Source organism: Rhamphochromis longiceps, linkage group LG17 (genome assembly GCF_057381845.1).
Source record: "Rhamphochromis longiceps isolate RC_006_pf linkage group LG17, R_longiceps_female_GT1.1, whole genome shotgun sequence".
NCBI lineage: Eukaryota > Metazoa > Chordata > Actinopteri > Cichliformes > Cichlidae > Rhamphochromis > Rhamphochromis longiceps.
The window spans coordinates 30,090,670-30,114,503 of NC_140573.1; the positions used below are offsets into that span (position 1 = coordinate 30,090,670).

A 23,834-nucleotide genomic window follows, 5' to 3' on the forward strand; every position below is an offset into this window, starting at 1 on the left:
CCGAGTAGGTATTAATGGAAAAGGGGATTAAAACGGTAGAAAAGAATATAAAGCAGGCGACTCAGTGTGGTGCATGACTTACATGCCGCCAATTGTGACTGTAGCACAGGTACGCTCTGGGAAGGCAGGCGTGCCTTCTCCTGGACCAGTAGCTGCTCTGATGTAGTCCACTGTCACGTTGACCTGAAAGGGGGAACATAAGGCAGAGGTCAAACAATATACCAAGAGTAGAGAGACAAAGTGATGGCAACAACGGTTATGGTAATAATTAGTGTGAGAAGTGTGTTCTGGCTTATGTATGTGTATCAGGGTCTTTTCATTTGTCCCAGTTCTCAAGGTCACCCCTAGTCAGTGTGAATCACATCAGCAAGTACTGCAGATCTCCCCAGAGGAGGAGTATTAACACACAGTGGGTGTTTGGGACAACACGCACGCACACACACACACACACACACACACACACACACACACACACACACACACACACACACACAACAGTGATAGAACCCAAATGACCCCACACTGTGTGTTCTCAACACAGCTCCCTGGGGATAGACTCCAATCCACCCACCCCGAAGATACAATTTTGTCACTCAGCTGCGTGCATGTGCAGGCAGGAGACAGGGAAAGCCTGCTTTGCGGGCTAGACACAGGCAGACAGCAGTAACAGCAGGGATGTAGCCATACCAGTATACACCATCGGTAGTTTAAGAGCTACGTCTCAACCTTGTCAGACAAGTGTGATAAGACGGAGGAATATTAAAAAAAGGAAAAAAGAATGTGGGAATTTGACTTTGCATCACAGCGCCAAAGCATAGACATGAGTCCAACAGACAATGGAGGCAGGCCTATTACAGGGACATGAAAGAACAACGTTGGCCTGTCGTTAGATGGACAGAACGAGTATGTAGCGACGTGAACAGGGGAAAAGAAGAGTGCCGTGCTGTTCAACAGTAACTGCAACTGTAATTTCAGAAAGGAGAAAATAAAAAAATAATAAAATAAAAAAAAATAGAAAATAAAAATTTTGTACTGGTTTTGTGTGAAATTGTTCTTAATGACCATGCCCATATCCATGGTTAGGCGTGGGAGAAGAAGAATAAAAGCCAAAGCAATGTGACACAAGACCCCGGGTGCAGGAATCAGAAGAAACAGGAAATAGTAAAAAGGAGAAATCCAACACAGAAAGAGGAGACTGGGGGAGATTTCAACATCCAAGCAAAATGTAATGCTGGATGCTATAAGCTCTGTATCTGAAATTCCAGTGGTTCCCCATTAAGCAAGGTGATGACAGATTATAACTCTGACCAGCGATGTTAGATTAGAGGAGTTCCAGGCCTATTCTCCACAGGCCATCTACCAGATCTTCTGATAAGGCAGAGCCATCTATAAGAACCCCCCAGAGGAGAGTGAAACAGAGGGGGAGAGGCAGTGGATGGATTAGAAAGTGGGGGAGTGATAAGGACAGTAGGAGAAGTGAGAGACAAAATGCGTTTGTTCTGCAGAGGCGACAAGCAACATGGGAATATTCAGTCAACTCTGCCAAAGGAACAAAATACTTGTTTTTCTTTTTACTATATACTGGCGTTTCTGCGTGTATACTGGCAAAGGGTTTAGCGTGAAGAGGATTTCAAAAAGACTTCGAGTAATAGTTGTTGTTTTTTTGTTTTTTGCAAATTTGTATTCTGCAGTAAAAAAAAAAAAAAATTGGCTTATCAAATGTGAGTTCTGTGTTCACATGCCTAGCCAATGAGGTCATTCTGAAACAACGTAAGGCTGTAGCCACAAGAGAGAGGGGAAAAATGGATGTTGCTGCAAAAATTTTGCATCTTCAACCTTGCGGCACAGAAAAACTACACCGCAATCCCCTAAGTCTAAAGACGGGTCACTAGTTCAGTACGAAAAATCAAATCTTCCTTTCTGCTTCTGAGTTACGATGTTGAATAATGGCCAACACAGTGGGCTTAAAGAACATTCGGAATTCACAATGATCAAATGTCACAGCTTCATTCTGTGTCTAAGGGTATAAGAAAGGTCTTTTTAATACCACTTTAATTTTAATATAATGCCAAATTTTCAATGGAGAGATGTCGACAGTGAAGAAGTTTGGAAAACCTTTGGCATACAAAGCAGTTTGTTTTCTAAGGATTTCCAGGCATCGACTTTAACCACCAAGAGAAATTCTTATTCTCGAGCTATTTATCTTTAAACTTGCATCTTAGACTGAGCAGTCTGGCTAGCAAAGCCTTCTCCTACTGTTATCATCATGTATGGGCTTTACACCAGTGTGCTGTAAGCCTGGTGGCCCACTGGGCCTAAACCAGGCCTGCTGAGAATTTCTGTAATTCTAATATTTTTTTAAACGGGTAAGCTACAACTGTTAAGTTAGCAATGTCCTTTATCTTATCATCTTGCTGTTACCGTTTACTGTATTTTTCCCTTTATACATTTTCATAAACATTTAAAAAAAAAAAAAAAAAAAACAACCCACTGTGACCGATTAAGTTGAAGTAGCAAGCAAGCAAGCAAGCAGTTATTAATGCAGTCATTGTGTAAGCTAAATGTATAGAGATGGCTAAAATAGCAGCACTGTGTGCTGTAAAATCTTGTGGGGTCATGACTAAAATATTCAAGACTCATATCCAAGTGAATTTAAGACATTTTATTGATTTTAAGGACATAGGATTTATCATTTCATCCTATTATCTATCATAAGCATATGAATTGGTAAGTTTTGACCAGCTCAGTGAACTTAACCTTAAATACCTGAATCTAATGATTTCATCTGCCCAAATGGATCTTTGTGCAAATAATAAAAAATAATGCCTTATGCCATGACTGTTACCGGCACGGATGCATGAAGACTAAGTCGAATTAGCATTCAGTGCAAACAACCTTTGCCAATAACGCAACATAATGACAGGCTCGTGACTGTGGGGTTGTCGAGCTTCCTAGAATGAGCTCCATTTGCGATGGTCTTAAGTGAAAGGCTATTACAGATAACTTATGCTAAGCTGTGATATGGGAAAGGTACCATGTTGTGAGAAGCCCAGTATGGGTTCTGCATGATGGGGTTTCCAGACAGGAGCACAGTGACAGGCAGCTTATCCCAATAGCATGTAGGTGATTAATTTTTGCTCTAGCTAAAAAAAGAAAAGAAAAGAAAAAAAACATGTCGTTGCTTGCACGGTCTATCTACCCAGCTCCTCACAGCTTGTTCTTTTTGCAACTATTTAAAATGGACATGGCAACAAATACACACTTAAAAACTTGTAAAGATTCATTTGTAATCAAAGACTGCATTTAACAGTGCTAAAGCTTTTAGTGGAAATTTCACAGTTCAGTTGTTGCAGCATGCATACCAAGGTGATAAAAAAAAAGAAAGTGGTGGGTGTGGGGTTGTTCGACATGCAGGAATACACACAGGTGTTAGAACAGCCTCACCTGCACCTGGATGTTGGCAACACACAAGAGACTATCGTATATAAAAGACTGGACATTTTTAAGCTTCGAAGAGAAAAAATGGAGGAGAAAGAAAGAGGGATAATTAAGAAAATTAGTGCAATACGGAAAAAAATGAGGTATGAAGGTACTGTAAGAGAAGGGAGACTGTGTGGGTGAGTGAACAACCGTTTGTGTGCAAGAGAGTTGCTTAGGTTGCTGCTGTGTTTTAGCAGGCTATAATCACAGCTGGCTATCATTTAATGAAGTGAGCTGTGCTGAAAAAAAAGAAAGAAAGAAAATACTGGGACAGCACAATACAGAGAGGACGAGGGGGGAGTAAAGGAAGAGGAAGAGGGAGCCCCATCTGGGTTTTCAGCCATGGGACCTGATGACGCTTTGACTACCTGCTTTGCGTCTGCTTGAACACACATACCTCAAGCTTTTCCCAAACCAACTTTCACATTCACTCACACACACTGCATCAAATACCACATTGCGCGCGCGCGCACACACACACACACACACACACACAACATTCTCAATTCATTCACACACTGATGTGCACACCAATAAGAGGGGGAAACTCTGTCGCTAACAGTACTACACAATCAGCTGCATAACAGGAGCCACTTTGAGCACGCAGGATTATCCGAATGTGCTCAACCCTGATAAGTGGCTTAATGCAACATTTCCATTCTACTTTTTTTCTGCTGAGGCTGAGACCCAGGCGCACAAGAAGCACTACTTATAAAGTTAGCCACATCAAGCTTTTTGGGATTATGTCACCATGCAAGCACTGCCATTTCAATGGGGGTGGCGATATAAATGAGAAAGACCAAGACAGTCAGTCAGAAAGACGTAGAGTGACATCAAGAAAGGAGAAAAAGAAAATGCCTTAGTGTATTTATAGCCTACCATAAAGGGATAGCTCAGAAGAAGTTCTTGGATATGAGATAGAAGGAGTTACTGAAAAATTCCAACACCTTCTACTATTTGTCACATTTAAAAAACAAAAATCATCAAGTTTTAGTTTCAAAGTCTTAATGTAAACATGATTAAAATTAAAGGAAATTAGCATGTGTCAATATGAAACTCAAAAATGTCTAGTTGCAGGAGCTGCTCAAAAGGTATTGAACCAATTCATTTTTGCCTCAGAGAGTTATAGCCTCTGCTTGGGCAAAAAAAAAAAGAAGGGAAAAAAGCAGTCTTTTGAATATGGATATTAGATATGCTTTATAAAAGATCAAAAGCCCCACGCTCGCCTTATAGAGATGAGGAATAGGGGTTTAACAGAAAGAAGGGGGGAAAAAAGCATTTAATATAGCTTTATTCTCCTAAACCAGAGCGCTGGCATTAGGGTATTGAGCTGAGCACACTGAGACTGCTGGTTAATGCTTAGTCACGTTCTAGCAGGTTTAGTCACAGGGAAATCTGCTTGTTTTCCAATTCCCGTAATGTATTGCGCTCTTGGGCTTAAAGGAGAAGCAGAGGTCGATATGATAGTTCAACCTTGTGACTGGAAGGGACCATTAGCGTTGGTCAACACCTGTTCGAGATGATGCTGAAATACACCTACTGTTATCTGACAGATCTGCAGTTAGAGGGAATCACATCCTCTGCTTCTTTCAGGGAAGACATGAAGCAGGAACTTCCAATTTACCCCCCAACAATATTGAGGTCAAATCTTTGTCTGCATTTGTGTCAGAAAGCAAAAGGAAGACAGGATAAAAGTGGGGCTTTCTCGAGCAAAATTTCAAGGGAAACTGTGGTCTTGGAGTCTGCTCCAAATCTGTCTCCTTGGAGCTCATTGTTCTGAGACAGGATGACAATAAGTGGGTCGACTAAACTCCTCTCCTTGCTGGATCGCAGCATGCATCTGCACACTTGCATACCTGCATCCAACTTGACACCACAAGTAGGCCAGGGTAACATGGATTAACATTAAAGCCTCGTGGGTTGGATTTGTGCTCAAAAATATTCCCCCATCATCATTTTTGGGGGGTTCAACACAGCAGGTAAAGAACAACTCTTGTTCCTTCAAAAGTCAGGTACGGCTGAGTAACTATTTCTAAAAATGATACAATGTGACAAACGGTTTAACCTTGTGTCTTTGGAACAATAAAGAAACAGGAGGAAGGCAACATTCCAGAGTTGCTCTGTTATTGATTCACTAGTGAGGAGAGAGGAAGCTGTAGTGCTGGCAAATGGGCTAGAGCTCTCCACTTAAACCTAACTCACTTCAAAGAGCCTATAAGTACATACTTGGGGGAATCTAACGTCAATACTAATCAAATGGTGAGGAATATGGTGGCATATGCTATATATACAGTTCTAAATTCATTCAGCAGTATGAAAAACATGCAGTCAAAGTCATAAAGGGATGTCTTCAGAGTAGGGACGTGCATGATTAGTTGTCTAGGCAACGGAAATATAAGTCGGTTAAAGTAATTATTCATACTCCATACATCCATTTTAGCATATTTATCCAATTTATTATATATTTTATTAAGGCACGATGGCAGTTGTCTACCCTGGTCTCTGAATCTCTTCAGTACTCTAATATAGAAGTAAAAGCTTTTATGTAGGCTATGTCAGCAGATATTCAACCACTCAGCTGCAGCAATGCGTAACCACATTCTGCACCTGCTAAGAAACAAGGCTACTGGTGTTAGTACTGCTAGCATTAGTCACAATGTACAAGCTAATCTGGCACTATATGTTTGCAAACTGCCACAGATTTCAAGCTGGGGGAAATTATTTTTTTGTTACAGTGCTCCATTATAAACCAACATAAACCAACATTAAGACAAGACAGACAATACGCTAACTAAGAATATGTCACTTAACTGCACTTTCTATGAAGTTAACTCTTTGAAATGATCTTCAACTTAACAGAGAAGGGAAGCACGAGGGCAGATCTTAAGAGAAATGCCATGTAGCGAAAGCTATTGGATGATACTGTAGCAAGAGAGATGGTAATTTGCCTCGGGTATTAAATGTTCTGTGGGAGTTCTTTGCGCCCTGCACATATTATAGCACTGATTAAGTGGTCAAGGTTGATTTTGCATGCAGACAAACAGATCCTTAATGGCCACCACTTCCAGCTATACCTTGAGTGATCAAATCTTTCAACGTGAAGCGGTGCTTCCACCTGCATTTAGAGCTGTGTACATGTGATTGGATCAGCCAGGATTCATTTGAATACACTGGGCAAACAGAGCCAGTGATTCAATCCTGTGAAAACATGCATAGTCAACACACTTAAGACACTAACTCCTTTTGACGCACACACAATCATGCGTACTTTCCTCTGCGATAAATACTACAAAATAGCGATTTGCCAGAGGCTTAGAGAGAAACAGTAAGGCTTTAGCTGAGTTGACTTTTGAAACACCCGTGGGTCTAAGCAAGAAACACCGTGAAATCAAACTTAGTATAAAGACAGTGCAGACTGATATGAGTAATGTCACATGTTCTGAGTTGCATGCCATTTGTACTTGCATGACTAAACAGTTAAAGGCTACAGCGCACGAGTGAGGGTTCTGATGCATGTTTACATATACGTCATAAGCTCTAAATTAAGTGTATATGTATTGTGACATCATCTATATGCATGTCCATGCACCATAAACACATGAGCCACTGTTTGGTAGACACGCCCTACAGACAAGCCTTTATAGTCAACATGACACGTGCATATTTATCACAACACTGTCACATCTTTTTATTCCCCCTACCCGCACGCTCATCTTTCCAAACACAAACACCACAAATAAACAGCGCGATCATTATTCGCACTTCAGTCGCAGAAGCCGGCTTACGGCTGAATTTTCTGTCATTAAAAAAAAAAAAAAAAAAAAAAAAAAAACATTAATGAGTATGATTAAAATGACTGTGATGAGAGGCTGGGACAGAGATATGAATCTCACTCTCACACGGAATGCCAAAAGTAACTCTATTGGCTTTTGGCTTTGAGTGGGTGCGTGTTTTTGTGTTTATCAGCCTGCACTGCCATTTTTTATTTTATTTTTTAACTCAGTTGAACAAGTATGAAGGTGTGGGTGACATGTTGGCTCCATTTATTGTAAGGCTGTTGTAGTTTGGCCCCATTAAATCGCTACAATTGTTTGGTACATTCTCGTACCACTGGAAATACATGCTGAGACTTCACAAAGCACACAACGGATGGATTTGTTGAGGTCTAAGCTCCAAAATTTTGGAAGTCAATTGCAAAACAGTATTGAATTTATGAGTTAACTTCTATCTGGGGAAGTCATTTTGTCAGGGTGATTGCGCATAATGACAGTTTCCATCAATCTGTGCTCGCAACTGCATTTCCATGTAAATTTCTGCAATCTTTTCCATCATGGCCCTATTATTATATGGCCCCTGTGCATCTGACAAGTTTTAAACTTATCTTTATGGGAAAACATAAACCATTATTTGGCTCAGGCAATGGACAAAAGCTCTGGGTCTGCCGCCTTCTCTCCATGCATTACTGCCACTGGAGGTGGGAAAATTGCCACTGTAGCACAATGAAAACAATGTAGGTGTAGCGTACATATGAAAGATGCAGAGTTATACACTAAAAGGCAAAAATGGAGAACAATTCCAATCTTACAGACCAATCATTTAGCATAAAGACATAAAACTAACCTAGTGTTTTAATTACATAAGTAAAAAAGGCAGATGCGAGAAGGGCTGTGAATCTGAATCATGAAGGAATTAGGATGGACTGTGAAGGACATCCAGGTCACAGATTTTTGGTTAAATGTAAAATGCAAGTCCTGAAAAGAACTGCATTTGTTAGTGACATTAATGTCTAAAGAAATCGGCAATTAGGAAGATGAATGATTCTTTGGTCATCCTTGTTTCCACGCTTTATCTAATCCCTCACCCTTCTGGTCTTTGCTTCTTGAGTTTAATAATCAAATCACTATTCCGTCTCCTGATATGGTAACCATGACGTCGCAATGGTCAAACAGACTGAAGCACTGAAAATCTCTGAAATGTTATTTATGTTGCAACACAATTTCAATCTTCTCTGTCTACACATAAGAACTTTTTTGTGCTATTCTTGGAATCATTTTATTTGCATTTCATCATGGTGAAAATGAAGAATGTGGCTCATGCGTCCAATAAAAAAAAACAAAAAAAAAACTAATCATCGCCAGAGAAGAAAGTTAGAGTTCCACAAGCAAATTGCTGGCATGCAAACTTCGCGTGTAAAGTTGATGTAAATACAGCTCCGCTTGGAGTCTACTATACACCTCTTTATACAAGTCCTCTGAGGCGCAGCTGTAGTAAAGCTCATTCAGAAATATGCTCAAGCTTCCAAAATTGATAAGTTCAATGCAATTGTTTGTGGAATTTGATGTATGAATAATGTCATTTAATTATTTGCATTTTTAAAAAAGTCATAATCTGGTTCCTGAGAGTGTCCAAGACAATAACTGCCATCTTTATGGTGTTTAATTCATTAATTGAGATGGACTTGTGTGTCTAAAAGAGTAAAGTATAAGCTTTATACAAAGGAGTTGAGAGGAGACCAGCACAAAAGTCCTTAACCACACCTAAGAGGATGTCCCGGCAAGCCCTGTACATGTTCACAAATGTTTGCTTTTCATTAAGTTTGTGAAAATTAAATGTGACAGAGTGAAAAAAAAGGGCAGATGAATTAGTTCTTTATTTTGAAAAAGTTAAAAGATGCGCTACACAGATTCTTAAGCCATATTAAGTTAATGACTTTAATCAACAACATTTAAAGCTGCCCAGGGAACAATAAAAGTCTTTTTTTTTTCTTGATGACCTCTAACTGCATAACTGCATCACTAATATCGCCTGACTCTACCCGTCTGAACGTGCTTCGATGTTGCTGGCAGATCACCTGAAAAGTAGGGTAACACCCCAAAATAGCAGCTTGTGCTGGGGCGCAGCAGAGCCGTGTTGACTCTAACTGAGACGAGCCGACAAAAAAAAAGAAAAAAAAGAAAGAAAAATCAGATGCCTTAGGATCGCAGTTGATGTCGCTGGTACTCTGAATTGCTGTGAATTAGTCTGAATGTGTCCCGGTTAGAATTAATTAAGTCTTACAGACGTTTATTAGCTCCCCGCTCAGTCGCTATTTATCGATAGACTGATAATTAAATCCAACATCTTCCCTTTCATCATTATTAAAAGCGCCCGTGTGCCATTTGAACCTCAAGCATTCATTTGTTTGTCAGTTCTGAGGCTGGCAATATCTCCATTTAATACGCTTTCTTTCTTTCTTGATAGGTACTTTGAATAAACCTCTTCATTCACTGGAAGGTTTTGGGTGTTGCGTGGAGTCTTGAGCAGGTATATTACGCTTCATAGATCTAATTACACGGTTTTACTTAGGGGACCCTTCTCCAAAAACTAACCTGTACGTATGAGACGGATAAAAATGTCATTTTGGTAAGATTCACAAAACCATCTTTCATTTATCAGCTCAATTTCACTTTAATAAACTAGATAAAATGCTCAAGCGATGGTGCGTTCTCTGGAGTGCTCTTCAGTTCACTGCTGGTTTCTGCTGGGTCAGATGTGTGTAAATCATAGCAGCCCCAGCTCCCTCCCCCAGGGTGTACAGACCCGGTGGATCAATAGACACAAGAGGGGGAAATCAACATTGCTTGTTTAAATGGAGCAACACCAAGCCCTAGGGCAATAGCCCTGATCAATGTAAATAGCTGACCTGACTGGATACCTCCCTGGACTTTTTAGGGGGAGGTAACAAGGTTTAAAACGATAACAATAATATTTATATTTATAACAAGGTGCAATAATAATTAATGTGCAATAATAACAGTGTGCAATACACATACACTTATTCTTCTTTTTTATACTAAGTTAATATACTGTGTTGTGTTGTTTGTTACGTTGTGATGTGTCATATCGTGTCGTGTTGTGTTATATGTAGTGCCGACGTAGGACAGTTTTTCCAATTTCATTGTACTACTGTACTATGTATGACTGTGCAATGACAATAAAGAGTTATCTTATCTTATCTTATCTTATCTACCAGGAGTATTTGGTATTCACACTAAGAGATTGAGAGAAATAGCTATCTAACTTGAAATGTATTTGGATACCACTGGGAGGGAAAGGGTGTTGGAGCAGCTACATTACAACTATTGTTTAATTTCTTAAAGCTGATAAGAGGTATTCATTTTGATTCACACAATATCTCACACACACACACACACATACACAAGGCAAAACTGGTGAATGCAGGTGTGTTTGTGTGACTCTCAGTGGTTCTTACCTTTTTACCAATGAGCTTCTTCCTGAGGAACTCCCGGGCCTCAAACATGTAGGGGATGTCATAGAGCGGGCGGAAGCGTTTGTCTTTGTCCTTGTTCTTCTCCTGAAGAGATTGATAAGTGATGAAGGAGGTCAGGATCAAGATGAGGGGAGGACAGGAGAAAATGAAAAGAGAAAGAAGGATGGGGAAGGAGAAAGTTATTCATATTGCACTTTCTACAACCTCTCATAAAAGAACATGCACCAACTCTGATCTCAAGCATACAGACAGAGAGAAAACATTTTTTCCACAAGGTCAACTTATTTGTCTCTTTTTCACTTTCCATTACAGTCCCCGGAACTAATGGAAAAATTAAGAGTGTTGCACATCTTCCTCTTGACAAAAGCATCTGCTACTTTCAGTGCTGACACATTACACAAAGAAATAATCAAATGTAGCGTTATCAAAGTAAAAAGACACGAAAGTACCAAGACAAAGAGAAACATGTTCAGAGGTGAGCTGGAACATTTTCATTTACACGAACTTGCAAAAGTTTGGGCACCACAGGTAAAAACACCTGTTACTTGTTAAAAATAAAACATTATTCGCACCTTTTTAAAGGTAAATGAATGTTCAGAATATTTGTTTTTTGTTTATTACACTTTAGAAATACTGATTCTTCAAACCCTATCAAAACAATGACCACATGCTTTTTACTCAGATAAAAAAAGTATTCTAATAAGGTGGTCTTTTAATCATTTGCGCATTCACACAAAGATATTTTGACCAATGGAGCCCAATTCTTGCAAACACACTTACACACACAGCTGCAGACAAAAACTTCCCTCAACACGATCGCCCACTCTGTGACAGCAGCCGGCCACAAATAGAACCCATTTGCATTTTCAAAGGAGGCTGAGGTTTTGTGTTGCTCCCAGAGTGAATAAATGCACGTGTGTAATAGAAACGGACGCACAAACGCAGAGTGACAGGTGTAGTTTTTGTGAGGGTATGAGAAAAAGAAGAGGGAAAAAACTGAATGCACAAAATGACAATGATGCAGTGGGAAAGTACGACAGACACTAACAGGAGAAAGGAGGCTATGAATGACAATACCAGTGTGCTCGCCACCCCTGCCCCTCCCACGCTCTTCTATGAGCGCCATCATTATCTGTCATACAAACAGAACTGAGTCTCCTTCAAATGAGCACACAGGCTTGGATTAATTCCTCATTTCCGTCTGTCTTCAATGGGGTTCATTCATTTTTAATGACTCTCCAGTTGTTCCGAGCTGCCAGGTGTGGCACACAGCTGGGCAGATGGATGTGGAATGAGACACATGGGGAGCAAAGGATGTATGAGAATGCGTGCATGCCTATGGCACTAAGGCATTACGGTGTTTAAAACTAGTCTTGTTAGAGGGTGGGGCAAACTTTACTGGTGAAAAGGAAGAAAAAAATCAAAACGTCCTCAAAAGAAATACGCTCAACTGCCCTGGCACATAATGGGAATAACCTAATCTACCTTCAAATAGCCTTTCTTTAACCATAATGGAATTTCAATATTTGTTGCTTCCTTCCCTTCTACTTTCACTAGTGGAGTCTGTGCAGGATCAAACTTCAGGGCTAATCTCAAGTATTCCAAGTGGAAATCCCTTTACCACTCAGACAGGAGCCAATGTCTTTCATTTTGTGTCAGTCGGGGCAAATCGCCTGGGAATTTCATCCCTACCAAGTCAGTTGCACTGGGATAATGGGGCCTCTTAGGACCATTGCCAGCCAAGCCTCCTGCATTTAGTGCCTGAGCTGCAGACACAGTCATCCAACTTCTGGGGATGAGAATGACTGACGTTGCTGGGGTGAAATAAATCATTTGGAGCATATTTTCCTTAATGTCATATCACGCCACATTAACTCAACATTAAGACAGTTCCAAGATAATGGTGTTTACACTGGGATTCTGATAGAGACGGATACAAAACAACAAGATAACTTCAATGGAGAAGAGCAAAGAATGGGCTTGAGAAGAGTGAGAAAGGAGGAAGACTCATTTCTAACTAATAAGCTGTTTCACGGTGTAAAGGTAGCCATGTCACTGAGGGCCAAGAGTGTAAATGTCAGCACTCTATGCCAATTAGGCACAAGGACTGAAGAAGTAGACCAAGAGGACAAAAGGTACTTCTCCTGCATCTTTTAGAACGTCTACGGGGAACAGAGCTAGACTGAGTGGAATGTGGAAAGGTGAAAGAGTCGGAAAACAAGAAGATGAGACAATCAGAGGAAATGTTACAACTAAAAAAAAAAACCACAAACAGGCGGTAGTGAAGAACACACAGGCAATCATTCTCCAAACCAATGCCCATGTCCGGCATTATCCACTGGACAACTTTAACCTTGCCTTAAAACTCACCTTGGCTGATAGTATTCTTGTCACCACCATGCTAAGCGAGAAATTGAAGGGGAAAGCTATTTCTTAAACAAAAACAGCCAGGGCTTTAGTGAGACAAGGAAGCGCTAATGCCTAATGACTGCAACAACTGCCCAGTATTATCAGTGCGGTCCAACGTTACTGCAGTCTAACTTGTGCTATGCTGCACAACAAGGCCTAACAACTTTGTGGACAATTTTAGCGCAATTCAAAGATTTTCAAAATAAATGTCTCTCCCTGCCAAACAAGCATAACATAAAGCTATTTGCCTTGATGAGTACAAGTCTTCAACTTTGGAGTGGAGAAACCGACATCACCCACACCCAAACAATCTAATATTATCATTTGATATTCAAATGATAACAATAGCAGGCTACAGAGATACAGGTGTCTTCATAAATACAACTCAAATACAGAAACATTTATTTAATCATTTATGCAGTTATTCACAGAAGACGATGCTTAACTATTAAAAAAAAAAAAAAAGTATATCCATCCATCTTTCTCCCACTTATCCAACTGGGCCAGAGCCCATCCCAGCTGTCATTCCCAGATTAATTTGGAAAATGCGTGATCTCATAGATTTTCCAATCGAGCAGCTACTACACCAATGTTTATAACATTCTCAGTGCTGCCCACAGCACATTCAGCTGTCAACTGAAAATAAAGTGGTGTGGAATGAAGCACTGCCTTAGTGGGTAAAGTTGCTTTAATAAAAGTTCACAAAATGTATTTTCAATATCCCATATATTGAAAGTGCAATATGTAGACAGTGGTGGCATCTACACAGTACTGTTTTTATTCCCCATAAATACTGTATTGGCCTCAAAAGTCCACTACTGGTCAGACTCTACCATAAACCGCTATTATGCAGCTGCAGGAAGGTTGCAGAGAGAGGAGAGTGTCACTGCTTTGTCTCAGCCATAACCCACTAAGAACAGTTTGCTCTCAGTGTCCTCGGGGGGAGTTTTGTTCTATTTGGGGTAAATTCCCTTCATTCTAAATTACCCGCTACAGCTCAGGAATCGTGTCTGACGATTGCAGAGGCATGGCTCTGGCTGACTTGTACAGTGTCACAGGGCTGCAGAGTACTGGGCTGCAAATGTGTGGATGCTCGTGCTGGGAGCATCTGCAGCTTCTGGGGTGAAATCATGACTCAGGAGCATGTCACACTTTGTGATGCTTGGCTTTGGTGTTGGGGGAAGTGTACAGTATTGGGCTTGGGGCCCTTTCTTCATGAACACTTGGTTTTTTTTCTGGGTTTTGTGTGTTTTTATAACACCATTGTTTCTCTTTTTCCCCTCCCCTGCATTTTGGCCTTTCTTCCACACGCCAAAACAATTTTAGGTCACTGAAAACAGACCTTTTGGATAACTCCTTCCGGGGTTAAGATAATCAGAAACTCTGCAGCGTTGACATGTTGACAGGCTTCTGATTGGCCAACATGGCTTTAGGGTTTAGATTATATCGCCGCCTGTTGGTTTGGCAGGCTCTTGACAGCACTTCAATTTTGTTTACGGGTTCTCTTATGTGGGAGGGATTATTTAGTTTGTTTTCAGATCGCTGTTTTAAAAATCTTTTGTACGTGATCTCTGGGGCTTAGTTTTTGGGGGTTTGCATGTGTGTCCCAGACAAGATGGGCACTGTTTTTTTTATTAAGCACTGCACAGGGAGGCTTAGACAAACAGTCAGCATTTAATATTGTATGCCCATTAACATTACTAAAATATGCATGCATAAACAATAAATTGCTGAGGTAGGCTGGGGTGGAGAGATAGCACTACAAAAAAAAAAGAGAGAGAGAGAGAGAGAAAGAAAAATTATTGCTCGTTATAGTGTACAATCCAAAATTCATGCAGGATATGAATAAGTCATTGCTAAACCGACTTGAATTGATTTCACAACAGACACAACAAACAAACCTGTATTTCACAGTGAAATTACCCGCAGAGCCACCAAAACAAACAGCCTCTCGACTCATGATTAGCTGCTACCACACGGGTAAATATACTGGGACAGGTTTCAGCCCATGTTCAGATTGTTCTGCTATTAATAAGAATGTCAAACACCAACTGCAACTTAACAACTTAAATCATCACACTTGCTGCCTGAATAAGAGAGCTACACTGCAACTTAATGTGCTTTTGTTTAAAAAAAAAAAAAAAAAAAAGCTTCTGAAGCAGACGGTCGAACTTGCCCTGCAGACGGACAGAGTGATGGACAGACTGAGTAGCTGGAGCTCTCCATGTCTTTTTTCCACTTTTTTTTTTAAGCCAATAAAGCCAAAGTCATTCAACTTCGAAAAGTTCAGCGCCAGATAACACTGCACCTATCTCAAAGAGAAAGCCCCACAAAGCTTATAAATGACTCTTATCTAAACAAATCCTGTTCAAGAGGTGCAAATCAGTACTTTAACCTACATCTTTCAGATAATCTTCTAATGCAGCTTTTTAAATATCGCCCCCTCTTGTGCTCACACAGAAACAAAAGGAAGCTAAGCCTCTACTTTTAAAGTACAGACATCTAAAAAGTAGGAAAAGCAAAATAAATAAATAATTAAATAAATAATAAAAGAGAAGAAGGGTACTAGCAGTTCCCGGTGTGCCTCACCCAGCCAGTGGCGCATAAGTGAATCACGGGTGGGGTGACCCTCCTCCCTTGTCATCATGCTACCAATCTTGAGGTCAAAGCATTTCTTGCTAGGCTTTTAGGCACGCTCCGAGCGCACACACTGCTTGACACAAGATTTTGAGGATGAGGACAGAAGTCAGGAGGAGGGAGAGAGGGAGGAAACCAAAACAATGAGCCGAGTGGGAGAAGATAAAGTGTCGAACACAAAAACACAGCCAACAGCAAATGAGCCTTTATGCTGAAAGATTTGGTAATTATACAGCTGTATCTCTGTAATTCTTTACAAAATCTGTACGAGCATGACTTTTTTTAAAGAATCTGTATCTAATTTTCAAAAATTATGTGCGGTTCTGGAAAACCAATGAAAATCAACAAACACTCCCATATAGGCCTCATCTCCACATACACTTTGAATAATTAATTGAATTCTCAAGCTTCCTTTGAAATTGTGTCTTTTTTTTATTGAACAATCATTATGCTACAATTGGTAATTAGTTTAACAACTGTAACTTTTTTTTTTAAAGACCTCGACATTCTGACTGTCATTGTCATGTCAATCAGTGGTAAACCACTCTGCCTTCTAAGTATTGTTCAAAAATAGTACGTCAAATAACTCTGACTATAACTGTGACTTCCAAGTACTTCAAAGGTCATATTCTGCCCACATGTTTTGCATGTACTGAATTTTTAGAGAAACAAGCCACAGTGATTAGCACTTTGGTAAATATGGCGGTTTCACCACAGGTTTGAACAATCTGGCTGAGGTGAACTGCGGAGAGGTTGGACAAGTAGGGAGAGCTGTATGTAAGAGCCATATTCATCATGCTGCTGTATACAGTATAAGAACAGTGAGTTAACTGCTCTCTGTGCTCCGTCAACACCGTCCTTAACCCTACTTAAACTGCATAAGCACACAGATACATTAAAATGAACAAAGAGACACGCATACGCAAACATTTGAGACTTGATGCACGTATCATCGAAGCAGAAACACACAAACACATCCAAACACAATGAGTGTGAGTGAGTGGGCGTAACAGTGAGTCACTCTGTGGTACAGACGTATCTCCCCACTCGTGTTTACACTGGGTTTGTCCTACTGCACATGAAAGGAAATGGAGAAAGAAAGCCAAAAAAAGGAAAGAGAAAGGAGAGAGGAAAATAGAGAGAAGAAAAAGCTGACTCCAACTCCCAAGCTCAAAATAACACTGGGGAGGAAAGGAACCAAAATCAAACAAAGAAAGAAAAGAAGAAGAAAAAAACAAGTGAGGAACTCTGTATCCTATTTTTTTCTGCAAACAGACGCCATTGGTCAACTAATCTGTCAGTCTGAGCACAATTAGCATAGTCATCAGAGAGGACAGGGGGAGATGTGGCATTAGGACACTAAAGCGACCCACAGAAGATGGGAGGAGGAGAGGGACTTGGCAGGAACTGTCACAGTTCATCAGTGCACTGGTACATCGCATCTGGTCTCCATACTCCAATAAAGTACACACAACCTGACACACAAACATAAATGGCATTGTTGCAGAATACCAAGTTCAACAGGGCACATACACATCCAGACAGACAAAGATAATAATGACAACTGGCACGACACAATCCCGACAGACCTCTACAGAACACAACACTCATACGGTGTATGAACGACAAAAACAAGCACATCCCTGTGCAACATCACTTAAATGCCAAATGATTCAAACCGTATCACCTCTTAATAACTGTATTATTTCTAAGTTGTTGCAGATTTCCTGTTATGAGAAATCAAAAACAAACATTTCAGAATGACTACAGTGAAAATACAGGTCGCAAAGTAGTAAGTGAATGCAACTAAAGTGTATCTGTGAGCACTGAAAAAAAAGAGAAGAAAACTGATCATTTAAACACAATTTCCCATCATGCCATCTGCATAGACATGGTTATATACTAACCTTTGAATATTCTCACTTATCTAAAATGACCAGCAGAAAAATGCCTGCACAATCTAGCTCCAAAAGATTCTTTGCACTCAAAGGTGCAAATCTCTTTGGATGACATCAACAGTAAAATAAGAACATGAAAAGAAGCCGATAACAATTGGTAGCATGACTTTTATCATAGTCTGATCTGAACATGGAGAGCTTGGAGATGGGATCGTGATGACAAGAGGCTGCAGAAGTGCAAAAGGTGCTAGGGAAATTACATTTAAAAATGGTGGGATGAATGCCTGTGGATATAGTGAAAAACTGGGTGATGAGATGACTCTCGGTCTCCAGAAGCTTGGCTGAAGAGAAATATTCCAGCATAATAACGATCCAAAGCACACTGCCAAAAATCACACAAGAGTTCCTAAGGAAGAAAAATGTGAAAACTCGGGCTGGGCCAAGCACGCTTGAATCTAATAGTAAATCTCTTCAAAAAATTTTTAGTTTGGTAATATGGGATGACATCGTAAGTACTTAAGAAGAAAAACAACATCAAAGTAATGAAAAGCAAGCTAAATTTAAAGCATGTTCACTCACAATGAATTGTTCTGCCAGGTAAATATAGGCCATGGTCACGATTTGAGAACGACTGTAATAAATCTAAAGAACCTATAAGCAAATATCCTACTCGTCGGTTTAGATACAATATCATGTCAACATTATATAGTAATGAATAATGTGACATTTAAGTTACAATGTATGAGTGTAACTGCTGAGTTTGTTTCCTTGAAGCTTGCAGACTGCAGTGCTAACACAGCCATATATATCACTTCTTATTATAATCAGTTTGCAGACACTCTGACGCCAATTTCCAAGATGTTTCCTGACATAGGCTAATGCAGCTTAACCAAGCATGTCTGTTTGTGTGTGTGTTTTGAAGCTGCACCTCAAACTGTGGCAATGTCTTTATGACTGCCTGCTGCACTGTAAGCAAGAAGACAGTTCACTGGTGATGTTAGCCAACATGATGTCAGTGTGCGTGGACCTGATTGAGACATACCTGCCCTGACGTCTCCCTTTACAAATCTAAAGCTAAGAATCACCTCCACAGGTAAGAAGTTGACAAAATTAGGCTTTTTCAGTGTGGATCCATCCTCCTGGCAACTTTTAGCTATGAGCTTGAGAATACAGATGAGCACCGGTATTCTGAGGTGTCAAACAGTATTTTTGGGGCTTTCTAAATCATTCAAGCAACAGTAATGAATGTAAAATTACAATGTCCAGAATGGCTTCTAATAAGTGAAGGGGAACTGCTACATCTGCGTCTGTAAAGGTGTGTGGACAGGGCATGAAATTAAGTTCTCCTGCTCACTTAAGATAACAGCTTACTTGCCTAATTTAGTGGTCAGACACAGGGGCCAGTTTGCAAATGAGACAGGACATAAAATTCCCTATTGCATGCACAGGCATTTTTTTCCCTTACTTGCTATATTCTACCTTAAAGTCAAAGGGCTCATCAAAGTCTCTGCAAACCTATCAAAACTCTGTATTGCTGCCATAGCGACAACATTCAAAGCTAAGTCAACAGCATTAGAGACATGCAGGCAGCTCTTTAGCTCACAGACAGAAATAACAACCTAACAAATGACACCAGCAGCTGCACCGCAAACTACCCTCATTTAAAACTAAAACATAGCAGCAGTTTACATGCAACAACATCAAAACTGAGAATATGGTCCGACTTTTCCACATAGACGGCTTCGTGTGTGACAAAACAACTCTGACATATACAATTCAATTAAAAAAAAATCTCCATGTTTTTAACATGGAAAGGAATTTTTAGGTAGTTCTTACTTTATTGTTTAGATTAGGAAGACTAAGTTTAAGTGTAATTATTGTGTTATTATATAATCCTTCTATAAACAACAGGAGACAATAATCTAATGGGTAATAACAAGTACTCTGAGCTAGTACATTATACTCAGTCAAATTTTATCCAGCCTGCTACAAATTTCACTCTAGTAGCTCAGTGAGGCAAGACCCAAACCAAACAAATTTTGATGAATATGGGTATTTGCACAATAATCTGACACACAACCACACAATTAAACATGCATGAAGTGCGATAAAAGCAATACAGCACTGTGCCGATGTAACACCAATACAATGCACACAAACGTTCACATCTGGGCTCACTCTCCCAGGCTCCCTGTAACATACGACAGTGTAATGAAGCACAAAACACATACTGTTGAAGCATCTGGTGCAGGCAAAAAAAGAGGAAAAAAAGAGCGACAGACAAGAGTAAAGAGAGACACTGAGAAAAGTTAGGAGCAAATGCTGTGTAATGCAGGAAACGAGAGAAGAGGAGAGAGACAAAATGGAGAAGCTTTTGCCCACAAGCTTGTTACAACCACAGATAACTAAGGAGAATAAATACACACGAAGGGCAACGGCACAGGTCAACAATCTGACCACACTGAGCACACCCGGAGGGAAAGGACAGCAGAAAGTGACTGTGGAGAAGAGGGAGAAGAGAGCAGAAGGAAGACGGGAGGGAGGGAAGACACAAAGTACTAGTGTCTTAATGATGGGAGGCACCAACAATGCCAGGGGTGGGGAGAGAGAGCGAGTTGCGAGAATAGGACGAGGACAGAGAATAAAAACCAAACTTAGAAGACAATAAAAAGGGAAAAGACAGGAAAGCACACGCCATAAAACAGACAGAATGCACAAAGAGGGAGTCAATAAAAACCAAAACAACCAAAACAGAAGAAAAACAAAAGGGTTATTGCAGATAGTCTGTAAGCTGACTTTTACAACCGCTGCCTAGACAAAAGCGCCACACCCCCTTTGCCTCGTACCTTTAGAGGAGGAAAATGTAATACAAGCTTATATAAAAGGATATGACACGAAACGGTGTGCTGACTGAAAGCACGATGGTCAAACCTGTGATAAGTAAGCGCAGTCAAATAAAATGCTTTGATTGGTTCTTTCTCAAAAATAAATGCACGTCAGTCACCTGGAAATATAAGCAATGCATGTTTTTGTTGCACAGTAATGCAAAAGATTTCATCTCCAACACTAATTTCCCTGATGAGTGCTCAGGAGGTAAGGAATGAGAGACATCGAGCACAACAGACTCCAGGTCATTGCAGTCTTTGTTTTGTTTCGTCTTTTAAGGACACCATATATTGTATCAATTAGTATTTTTCCCAGGTGTCCCCAAGTATACGTGTGTAAGCATGTACTTGTGTGTTTTCAGTCTTGAAGTGATTCTGAGGAAAGCGAGTGTGGAAGGGGAAAAAGAAAAAAGAAAAAAAAATCGATCTGCCTCACTCTCTGCAGTGCTGCAACCACTGGGTGTGTACTACTGTTTCACTGTATCTGCTTATGCCCCAACTGCAGGGGCGCCACCAAGTGGTCAGACTTAAATCCACAGTCTTTTGGAAAGAATTTAGACTGACGTGCAAGAAAAGAAGAGAGGCCACGAGAACACAAAGAGGCGGACAGATATTTATAGTTGTGCAGCTTTTAAGTAACTAAGCTTAGGTGGAAAATACCTTGACACCAGATGCTGGCTGACCACAAAGCTCTCACTCATTCAACTACATTCACTCACTCCTTCAATTTCAAGTAGCTCCTCATTGCAAGCAAAGCTGTGCAAACTTTAAAAGCAGATAGATTTTTTTTTTTTGTACCTCTCCCTCATTCCTTGGGGGCCGAATGCTGGACAGGTGGATGGTCTTGTATTCGCCAGAGTTGAGCTTGACTACCATGGCGTCAGCGTTGACCACCTGCATCACCTACAAGGAATAGAAGAACAGAGGAGCGGGAACGATTAAAATAAAAACAACCACCCAAAAAAAAAAAAAACTTCGGGAATGTGATTAGGTGAGCATACAGCACAAAAATAAGAACATGAAACTCAATTAGAAATCAATTTAAGGGTCCAAAAACTTAAAACCTTGGGGTAATTACAAACCTATGTGCAGGGCAGTGGGGGTGCTGGAGTAAGAAAAAGAATGGCATTGCATTTTGTTGAGTGAGTAAGCAGATAGACTGACAGAAAGATGGGAAGTGAAGGAGCAGGTAAAGGATAAATGGAGAGGAAGAGATCTGTTCAAAGGCAGAGAGAGAGTGACAGAGCACACTGTGTGCTGTCATGAGCAGGAGGCAACAAGAGGGAGGTAAGAAAGAGCGATCCTTGAGTGAATGAGTAAGTTAGCAAGCTAAGGCATCCCAGTAGGCCAGCTAGGTTTGGAGGACAGAGCGAGGACGTTCTGCAATCTGGGGGATTGACAGCAGGCAAGGAGGGAGGGTAGAGGAGGGAGACAAGAGTGCGTGTGGAAAAAAAGCTCTAAACCACAAACATCGTGTTTAAGATAGACTGGCAGAGCATTACGCAGTTGTCTACTCGACTACTGGCTGGCAGCATTTTGTTCTGCAGACCTTTAGAAGTGTAACTAAATACACAGACTAATTTATGTCTGGCATTTAAATGTTATTTCTCTCTGTTCCAATGGGAGTTTAGGGAAGTACAGTTCCGAAGTATGTGTGGATGTTCAAAAGTGATAGCTTAGAACTACAGCATTTCTTCCCAATGACAGAACATCACAAAAGCACTCAGAACTTCAGAGGGAAATCTGAAATCTACTGACATAGATGATAAATTATGAATCTCAGAGAAATGTGTACTCATGTCAAGTCATTAAAAATGAAGGGTGAAGCAAATATTTCTAACACAGCACAGTCTATATATGTGGCGTCCAATGTGCTCACTTTAGTTGGAAGACAGATTGAGGGTATAATGTGATTTAGACGGAGAAGGCATCCAAACCCAGAGCCTTTAAGTAGGCCACTTGCAACAGACTGAGAAATCAATCGCCCTACACATGTAGCCACCCACACATGCATTAAATGGCCTCATCATCACTCAAAGTGGAGTTCATATGTAGGCCGGGCACAAAAGTCCTCAAAATGAGAGATGCAGGTCTGAGCGATGTATCAACCACAATTTGGACTGCGTGGGTGTTTGTGTGGCTGCAGCTGTGGTAGAAAAACAAACCAACCAAAAACTGAGAAAAAGTTGAAACTTTATGTCGATACTGCAGACACAAATCCAGGTATATTAGGCTCATTGGGAGATTCATTATTCCATAAAAACAAATCAGACTGCCGTTGCATTTTGCCACCAGAGAACAGAAATTAGACCAGCCCACATGCTAAATAGGCTGCCTGCAAAAGCAGCCAAAATACATCATACACTAATCACTGAGCTGAGTGGGAGAGATACAGAGACTTAGGGAGCAGGAGGGAGAGAGACGGAGAAGGGGAGAGGTGTAATGAGTAAGTGCGAGGGGACGCGTGCGTGCACATAGACGCGCGCACACATACCAGCCTACATGCATTCACACTGTAACAAGGTCATTTTGTGGCCTGCCCAAGTAAATAAAGTGCAAGAGAGAGAACGTGGCGGGAGCAGAATAAAAATGGCTCAGCATTTACTGGCTAATTATCAGCTGGAGGAGGTGAGAGGAGCGAGGCGAAGGAGGACAGATCAACACACACCAAGATAGACGAACAGAAAGCTGGAGCGAGCCAGGGAGATAGAGTGTAATCTCACAGCAAATATCACAGGAACAGAGACAGCGGAAAAGATGGAGAATAGATCGAAAAATAGAGCAAAAACTCTTTGGAAAGTTAGCTGCCACGAGGGTTGAGCGAGCAGGCAGAAGAGACAAACAGGCTGGCAGCATGACTCACTGGTCTATTCTGCTACTCGAACGGTGGGGATCTACTGCCACCCTCTGCCTAGTAATGACATGACATCTGCAGTGGTCAAGATCAGTCATAGCGCAAGGAGAATCTTGGCTACTATCGGGGAAAGTGCTGGTTGACTCTCACGTTTATTCAGTTGGTTTTAACCACATGGCCACATGTGGGCTTAGCCAGGACTTGGTCATTACTTGCCTCACATCACCAATGCACTGTGTTCCATGTGGACACCAGTGGATTTGATCCAAATGCCATGGTTTAACATAAAGGTTTAAATGCCATCAAAGCTGCATATAGGGATAACAAGCATATCACATAGATATGACAAGCACTTAATTTGCACAATGCTGTTAAACAAAAACACTAAACAGCAGGGGTAG

At 40.7% G+C, this 23,834-nt stretch overlaps 1 protein-coding gene across 1 annotated transcript in view; it reads right to left on the bottom strand.

Annotated features, from left to right (window-relative positions):
- snd1 (staphylococcal nuclease and tudor domain containing 1) overlaps positions 1–23,834 on the bottom strand; it is a 179,761-nt gene that overhangs the window by 139,423 nt on the left and 16,504 nt on the right. Inside the window, exons 10-12 of the mRNA XM_085386845.1 lie at positions 21,378–21,482; positions 10,733–10,834; positions 83–183 (exon numbers count right to left, since the gene is read on the bottom strand). Of these exons, the coding sequence (XP_085242971.1) occupies positions 83–183; positions 10,733–10,834; positions 21,378–21,482 (308 nt within the window). The remainder of the gene's footprint in view (positions 1–82; positions 184–10,732; positions 10,835–21,377; positions 21,483–23,834) is intronic.